We start from the raw sequence: 8,832 nt of genomic DNA, 5'->3' as shown, positions 1-8,832 counted from the left end.
CTCTACAAAATATACTCAGTAGTTCAGGTTGTAGATTCCAGATAGCTTTCCCTTTGTACTAAAAAAAATATATAAAATAAATTGAATGTAGAGAATTATAGGTGAGTCGAGTTATAGGACCTCAAGGCCAGATGAGGAAGCTTGACCTCTAGAGTAGTCTCTCCTCCCTCCTACCCCCCCCCCCTCCTCCTCCTCCTCCGCGGGGTATATAAAGGTGCAGTTCCCAAAGGTGAATATCAGTCTGTCCAGAGATTTTGTGGATCTTCGCTAACATGTCTTTCAAGGTGTGTATGTGTGTGTGTGTGTGTGTGTGTGTGTGTGTGTGTGTGTGTGTGTCTAGTTCATGGTGTTCTAGAGTACTTTAGTTTGTGACCCAGAGTTTTTGAGAGGGTGACCCAGAGTACTACAGGTGTTGAATGAGTCAGCTGATTGGGTTAGAAAGTAAGGAATTTTTGGGGGAGTCATTTTCTATAAAGGTAAAAGTAGGGGAGACTTCAGCCTCACAGGTAAAGGTGATTGACAAGAGTAAATTAACACAGGTGGACGCAGCATACCTGAGTGTTTGGTTAATACTGTGTAGCACTGTCTTGCACCTACAACACCCCGCTCCTCACTGGCCTTTGTGTTGCTGACAGTCTACAGACCTTTAATAGAAAATCATTGTTGTTTATTAATAACAAACAGAGAGATAAGAAGGTTAGAGACAGACAGACAGACAGACAGTATGGATGTTTATATTATACATTTATTGTTGTTGTGGTCAGGTAGTGGTGGCGGCAGTGATGGTCGGGCTGGTGGTGGCGGCCCCCCAGTACGACTACGAGCCCCCCCAGGCCCCCTCCTCCCTCTACGAGACCCCGGCAGAGTCGGTGCAGGAACCCGTGCAGCTGTACGAGGCGCCCTCTAACAATGTGCTCATCGCCCAGCCTCAGAACCTCGTCCCCGACGTCGTCAGTCCCGTGAGTCACGTCAGAGTACTGTACAGTGTAGCTCCTGCAGTGTAGGATAGTTTACAGTAAACTTACTGGGTATACTGAGGTCATGTGTGTGTGGTTTACAGCCGCAGATGGAAGGGATGCCTTACGACTTCCAGTGGGGGGTGGAGGACCAGGACAGTGGCAACGCCTTCAGCCACGTAGAGAACAGTGACGGCAGCACCACCCAGGGGGAGTACCGCGTCCTGATGCCCGACGGTCGTACTCAGGTGAGTCCGTGTTATACTGCCCGACGGTCGTACTCAGGTGAGTCCGTGTTATACTGACCGACGGTCGTACTCAGGTGAGTCCGTGTTATACTGTACTGACCGACGGTCGTACTCAGGTGAGTCCGTGTTATACTGCTGCCCGACGGTCGTACTCAGGTGAGTAAACAACATGGGACATCTTAAGTCACCATATTGGTCACGTCGCGTCAACAAGACTTACAATAACAGTGAACAGTGATAAGTTGTTCTCTGGTCAACACTCATTAACGCGAAACCTTTAATTAACAGGTGGTGACCTTCTACGACAACGGCGACGGCTTCAACGCTGAGGTCACCTACGAGTAACTGACCCCTGATGACCCCGACACATCCAGCCTCCCTCCTGCTGGGGGTGTGGGGGGAGGGGGGACACGTGATACCTGACTCCTGGCCCTCCGTCACCCTGCTGCTGTGGTCGTCATCTCAACGCAACATTTCACAGCAGTGTTCCTCAGTTCGTTCATCTCTCACTAAAATACTCCTGCCATCCTTAAAAACCTCGAGTGTGTCGTGCAATATCTCTGTTTCTTTAAGTATAATACATTTAAATTATTATTATTATTGTAGTTCTTAAATAAACAAAATAAATATATCTCAGTATTATTTCCACATTTTCCCAAACAATTCTCTCGTCTCTCGCCAAAACAATCACTTAACTCTCCAACAATCTCGTCTGTGTAATGTAATATTGTATTTAATTATATTTCTTTTAAATTATTATTATTATTGTACTTTATTGTTGTCGTTAAATAAAATAAATAAATATACTAATGATGCTTTAAGTATTAGTCATCAACATATAATTTTGTTTGATTTTAAATATACAATACGATACGAAAACCAACTTTGAAAATAGTAATACAAAATGATTGTCTGTTTCGCCGCTTGTCCAGAAACATAGAATGACTTAGTATAAAGAATAAAAGTGAGTACAAGTCAGTCATATCTGTTGGTTGAGGAAGATTATAGTCTCTCTCTCTCTCTCTCTCTCTCTCTCTCTCTCTCTCTCTCTCTCTCTCTCTCTCTCTCTCATTATACCGTCAACTAAACTACAGACACAGAATAAGATCGACTCTAATTTACATATTTTATATAAGAAAACCTTGACTCCCTAACTCTTACCTGAATTAGTGCAGGTAATATCAGGTAATTTAGGTGAATTTAGGTCACAATGCTGTTCACTTTTTAGTTGGTTTTTATATTGAGTTATATTATTGTTCTTACACACACACACACACACACACACACACACACACACACACACACACACACACACACCAGTTCCAATTTCAGGACAAAAAATATGACAATCATTTATACACCACAATCATCTCTAATATAACGACAGACAGACGTTCACGCCCAAACACATCAGACTGTCATTATATATCCACCAGCCTCGTGAAGTGAAAGGTGCAACAGGAACAAAAAGTCAATAGTTTATAAGATACAATTTAGGGAACTTGCTGTCCCGGTTTATTTATGAGGGTTAGGTGTCATCTACTGTACACTACACCATCTACACTACACCATCTACACTACACCATCTACACTACACCATCTACACTACACCATCTACACTACACCATCTACACTACACCATCTACACTACACCATCTACAGTACAAGTTATGACGTCAAAACTATAGATGACACAAGAATTATGACGTCAGAACTATAGATGACACAAAAGTTATAACGTAAGTGCTCATGACGTCACATAAAACTATGACGTCACTTCCGTTTTTCTCCCATAATTCCCGCCATTTCGGTCAAATCAGCTGATATGTTGTCAATAAACACAAGTGACACATTCAAACGCATTTTATTATTATACTAATACAGCATCATAAGAAAATAATTTATACATACATACATACATACAAAAGAATCATTTACATATAAGAGAATACATATGGGAGGAGAAGTTACATGTATAATAATTATGTAGAAGTAGAATTATGTAGAAATAGCTGAGTGTGGTTAAACCTTTCTATGTCAGGTTAAAACTCAAATAGAATCTTAGATTTTTGCGTGTGAGATAGAAAGACTTGAATGTGCTTTAACCCTTTGATTTTTTGGTTTAACTTTTTAATAATTGGTTTAACCCATTCAGTAACTGTTTTAACCTTTTGAATGATAGCTTAAACCCTTTGGTTAATTGGTTAAATCCTTTGATTAATTGGTTGTCGTTGTAATAGGAAAATCTGAACTACTCTATAAATAGGAAAAATAGGTAAAGGAATTACTATATGTATCTTCAGATTATGTTGTGTTGAAATCTGAGTGTTGAAACAAATTGGTGTTGTTCTGTAGTTTTAGGGTGTAATAGGGAGAGATTAATTAGTAAATAAATAGGGATAAGGTAAGACTCAAGGTCCTGGCTCAAGTTGGTTAACTGTGTAGAGACGGCCACGTTATGTAGGGGGTAAACAATGCGTGGGGGGTACACGGGGCGTCCTACAGGTACACGGGGCGTCCCAGGTAGGTAAATCACCCCCCAGCACTCCCCAGCACGTCTATCGCTCGTAGGTGACCTCAGCGTTGAAGCCGCCGCCGTTGTCGAAGAACCTCACCACCTGCAGAAGGACGCCGATAGTCACATGTTACAGGTGTTGAGATAAGGTCAATAGTCATATATAACAGTCTATGGAGGTAATGATGTGGCTGTGTTAGGTGAGGCCCAGTATAACACGGACTCACCTGAGTACGACCGTCGGTCTGTATAACACGGACTCACCTGAGTACGACCGTCGGGCATCAGGACGCGGTACTCCCCCTGGGTGGTGCTGCCGTCACTGTTCTCTACGTGGCTGAAGGCGTTGCCACTGTCCTGGTCCTCCACCCCCCACTGGAAGTCGTAAGGCATCCCTTCCATCTGCGGCTGTAAACCACACACACATGACCTCAGTATACCCAGTAAGTTTACTGTAAACTATCCTACACTGCAGGAGCTACACTGTACAGTACTCTGACGTGACTCACGGGACTGACGACGTCGGGGACGAGGTTCTGAGGCTGGGCGATGAGCACATTGTTAGAGGGCGCCTCGTACAGCTGCACGGGTTCCTGCACCGACTCTGCCGGGGTCTCGTAGAGGGAGGAGGGGGCCTGGGGGGGCTCGTAGTCGTACTGGGGGGCCGCCACCACCAGCCCGACCATCACTGCCGCCACCACTACCTGACCACAACAACAACAACAACTCTATACTACAACATCTATACAATCTGTTGGCAGCTACAACAGAAGCACTGTTTGTGTACCTACTGTAACAACATCTACTGTAACAACTTCTACTGTAACAACTTCTACTGTAACAACATCTACTGTTTCTACACATTGTTGGGATCCTGTTACAAGCTACCAGTATATAATATTAACTCACTACACAATACTACAGTTTAGTTCCTACATGACCACCTGTACACCCTCCTCTAAACACCTGAGACTTTAACCAGGTGTTCAGACATTGATTTTATTGTAATATTTACTATGTGGATATTTCATCGAGTTCTTTATACCCTAAATTAAGGAACAAACACAAACATTGATACATACACCAGCATCCCAAGTTAAAAAACAAGTATCAGAATTAAAACACACTTAGGAATACTTAAGTCCCCCTCCCTCACCATTCTTATTACCACAGTATAGAAAACGACCCCCCAAAAAAATTCTTCACTTGATAAGCCTAACTGTTGAGAGCAGCGGCGGCCCTCACACACCTTGTAAGCCATGATGATGAGGTGTACACGAAAGTCTCTGGACACACACTGATGCTCGGCCACGGAGACGACACACTTTTATACCCAGAAGAGGTGGAGGTGGAGGTGGTGGTGGTGGAGGAGGTGGTGGTGGTGGTGGTGGTGGTGGAGGAGGCTGTGAACTAACCCCGGGGGGCGTGGCTTTCCTATCCTTGATGGGGAAGGAGCCACCTCCCTCCCTACCTCCCTTCTTTAGCTACGCCTACCTTCCTCCCTACCTACGCCACCCAACCTACACCTACCTCTATCCTTCCCTCCCTCTCCGCTATTCGACACATTTATAATATTAAAAAATATAATTATAATCCCTATTACTTATCAGTTTTACTTCTATAATCACTTAACGTCTAATTTAGGATACAAACGGAATAAAAATAAAATAAGATCATTATTTTCCGTGGCGTTGAAATCTCCCAAATCACATTAGTACTTTAATATTGACACAACATAACCTAACCTAACCTCAGAATTGTTAAAGTGTTGAAGATAATTATAAGTTTGTTTATGTGTTGTTGTTGTTGTTGTTGTTGTGGTTGTTGTTGTTGTTGTTGTTGTCGTTGTTGTTGTTGTTGTTGTTGTTGTTGTTGTCGTGGAGTAAATAAGAGTTAATCTCAACAAACTCTTCTTCAGGTTACCGATTTCCTGGATGGTTCCTCGGCCCGGTAAGTGATGTATCTTCTCTGCCACAAACACATAAACATACACACACACATACACATATAAACACATACATACAGCATTTCTATAACACATACATACACATTAACTAGGGAGTATTCTTAACCTAACCTAACCATATTGAGTATTTCATTCCCTTTAACCTAACAACTCTCTCTCTCTCTCTCTCTCTCTCTCTCTCTCTCTCTCTCTCTCTCTCTCTAATCACAGCCATCACACACATTACGAGTTACTTGTCCCACACGTTGTTCAGAGAATGTTCATCACCTGACTGAACTCTACACCTGTTCACACAATTGATTAGAAAGTTATATCATTTGTGCATAACTCTGTGGGTGAACAACTCTACCCCCCCCCCTTGGCCCAGTGCCACGGTGGGTCTTCAACACACATGATGCAATCGTGTCTAGGAAATCCTGCCATGCTAGGTTAGGTCATAGGGGACTTCTTGCTGTAACTCACCGACCTAACCTAACCAACGCATCTCTCCTACACCCTTCCCTACACCCCTCCGTTACACCCACACCCACACACCCTCCGTTACACCCTCCCCAACACACCCTCCAGCCACACCCACACCCACACCTCCAGCCACACCCCTCCCCAACACACACCCTCCACACCCACACCTACACACCCTCCGTTACACCCACTCACACCCTCCGTTACACCCCTCCCCAACACACCTCCGTCACACCTCCCCTACACACCCTCCGTTACACCCACACCTACACACCCCTCCGTTACACCCACACCCACACACCCTCCAGTTACACCCATACCTACACACCCTCCCAACACACCTCCGTTACACCCACACCAACACACCTCCGTTACACCCACAATTCCACACACCTCCCAACACACCCTCCGTTACACCCACACCTACACACCCTCCCCAACACACCCTCCGTTACACCCACACCTACACACCCTCCGTTACACCCATACCTACACACCTTCTCACCTGTCAGTATTTCCGTTTCACTTTTCTAAACTCCTTGACTGACCTTCTGAGTGTCTTGCTGTGTTGCGTCGTAGTCATTATGCAAGGTGGAACAAAATGAGTGTAGGAATCCCTCTCGCTATTATTCATTCTCTCGTTGTTTGTTATTCACTCTTTTATATTCTTATTTATCTTACTACCCTCTCCTAGCCTTTTCCACACTCACTCTCCCACGCTCCCTAAAGCTCTCACTTACTCTCACTCACTTTCCCATTCCCTCACACACACACTCTTCCATACCCACGCACTCTCCCACACCCTCACACACACTCTGACACTCTCCACACCACACACCCTCTCACACTCTCCCACACTCTCCCACACCTCACACACCCCACACCCTCTCACAGTCTCCCACACCTCACACACCCCACACACTCTCCCACACTCTTACGACGAAAGTGAGAGTCGCCACCAGATATTCCCTCACACACGGCCCCTCAAGACCGTAGACTACTGTTGTAATATAAAGAGTTAACCCTTTGACGACGATGATTTAACCCTTTGACTATTATTTAACCCTCTGACGACGATGATTTAACCCTTTGACGACGATGATTTAACCCTTTGACGACGATGATTTAACCCTTTGACGACGGTGATTTAACCCTTGACGATTGTATTTAACCTTTGACGACGATGATTTAACCCTTTGACGACGATTATTTAACCCTTTGACGACGATGATTTAACCCTTTGACGACGATGATTTAACCCTTTGACGCCTGTGATTTAACCCTTTGACGACGATGATTTAACCCTTTGACGACGATAATTTAACCCTTTGACGCCTGTGATTTAACCCTTTGATGACAGTGATTTAACCCTTTGACGACTGTGATTTAACCCTTTGATGACGGTGATTTAACCCTTTGATGACGATGATTACAGGTGTGTTAATCTTAGTAATTTGCATACGGTGGTAGTGTTGTAGTACTGGTGCCTGGAGTGTATTGAGAGAGAGAGAGAGAGAGAGAAAAATCGAGTCAGATATAAAGAAATTTACCTTTTAAACCCACATAAAGTCATTTGCATATAACTCACCTTTAGAACGAAATACCAATTATCCTCAACGATAACATAAGAGACATAAACGACTATTAGATGGATAAAAAAGGTGATTTAGTCAACATTCGTCACTTTTCTCAATGGTAAACTAACTAACCCCAGGTACTGTTAACCCTCGTACTGTTAGGTTAAAATGTATTCCCTTTTGAAGTGCAATCCAATGACCCTGTAGCGAGGTCACAGGGGAGGAGAAGGGGATTAGAAGGGAGAGAGTAAAGGAGAAGGGTGATTAGAAGGAGGAGAGTAAAGGGAGAAGGGGTGATTAGAAGGGAGAGAGTAAAGGGACTGGTTTGATTAAAAGAACAGAGATAGAGAAAAATGAGAGAGAAAGACTGGCCAATCACCTGCCTGCATGACTGACCAATCACCTGTCTCCCCAGTAAGGTCATTCAGGTCAGAGTATAATCACGTTGACCTGATTGGCTTATACCGAGACTGGCGGCCATCTTGGATTATACAACAACAACAACAAACAAAAACAACAAACACCAAACATCAACAAACAATCACAATAAATAAATCACTAAAAATACGTCATTAGACAAATTCTCCCTAAGTGACCATAACTATAATGTCTGTCAAAACATGGCAGATGAATACAAAGAGATAATAAATGGGGATGGTAGAGAAGAAGAGAGATAGAGAGAGATAAAAATGGAAGAAGAAAGAAGGTTAGAGATGAAGCTACCGACCGACCCTCAGGCGGCAGAGGATCCTTGACGTCACACCCGATGCTCTTTTTTTTTTTATTTACATTACTGCGGTTATAGCGGCACGAGGATCTAACTCTCTCTTACTCTATAAAAAAAACTTGAATATCCTCTGAGTTAAAATACTATTATCTATAAAGCGAAGATTTATTTAACTCATTATAGTGGTTGAGTAAGATTACTGAGAGCTATTATATACTTGTTGATTGAATTGGTTAGTAAAGAGAGAGGAAAATAAAAGAGGGTCGCTTGTTGACCTTATTGTGGTAGAGCTCGCTGAGTGGCCGTGTGTAGTGGTTGTTGTCCTGACTGAGGGGCACCAGAGTGTACTGAGAACCGATCACTGGCGACCTTCAGTAGGTA

At 43.6% G+C, this 8,832-nt stretch overlaps 2 protein-coding genes across 2 annotated transcripts; one reads left to right on the top strand and one right to left on the bottom strand.

The window, feature by feature from the left end:
• Positions 1-246: 246 nt before the first annotated feature.
• LOC121867448 (pro-resilin-like) lies at positions 247-1,568 on the top strand. Its single transcript, XM_042367358.1, has 4 exons — positions 247-284; positions 765-959; positions 1,061-1,204; positions 1,493-1,568. Exons 1-4 carry the CDS (start codon positions 273-275, stop codon positions 1,547-1,549), a joined length of 408 nt encoding a protein of 135 aa, XP_042223292.1. The 5' UTR covers positions 247-272; the 3' UTR covers positions 1,550-1,568.
• A 1,483-nt stretch (positions 1,569-3,051) lies between these two features.
• On the bottom strand, positions 3,052-5,027 carry LOC121867447 (pro-resilin-like). The gene is made up of 4 exons (XM_042367357.1): positions 4,969-5,027; positions 4,229-4,423; positions 3,984-4,127; positions 3,052-3,822 (listed from the first exon to the last, which is right to left on the bottom strand). Exons 1-4 carry the CDS (start codon positions 4,978-4,980, stop codon positions 3,763-3,765), a joined length of 411 nt encoding a protein of 136 aa, XP_042223291.1. The 5' UTR covers positions 4,981-5,027; the 3' UTR covers positions 3,052-3,762.
• Positions 5,028-8,832: the final 3,805 nt, after the last annotated feature.

Source organism: Homarus americanus, unplaced genomic scaffold (assembly GCF_018991925.1).
Source record: "Homarus americanus isolate GMGI-L3 unplaced genomic scaffold, GMGI_Hamer_2.0 scaffold23598, whole genome shotgun sequence".
Taxonomy (NCBI): domain Eukaryota; kingdom Metazoa; phylum Arthropoda; class Malacostraca; order Decapoda; family Nephropidae; genus Homarus; species Homarus americanus.
This window is presented reverse-complemented; position numbering and strand designations above follow the sequence as displayed.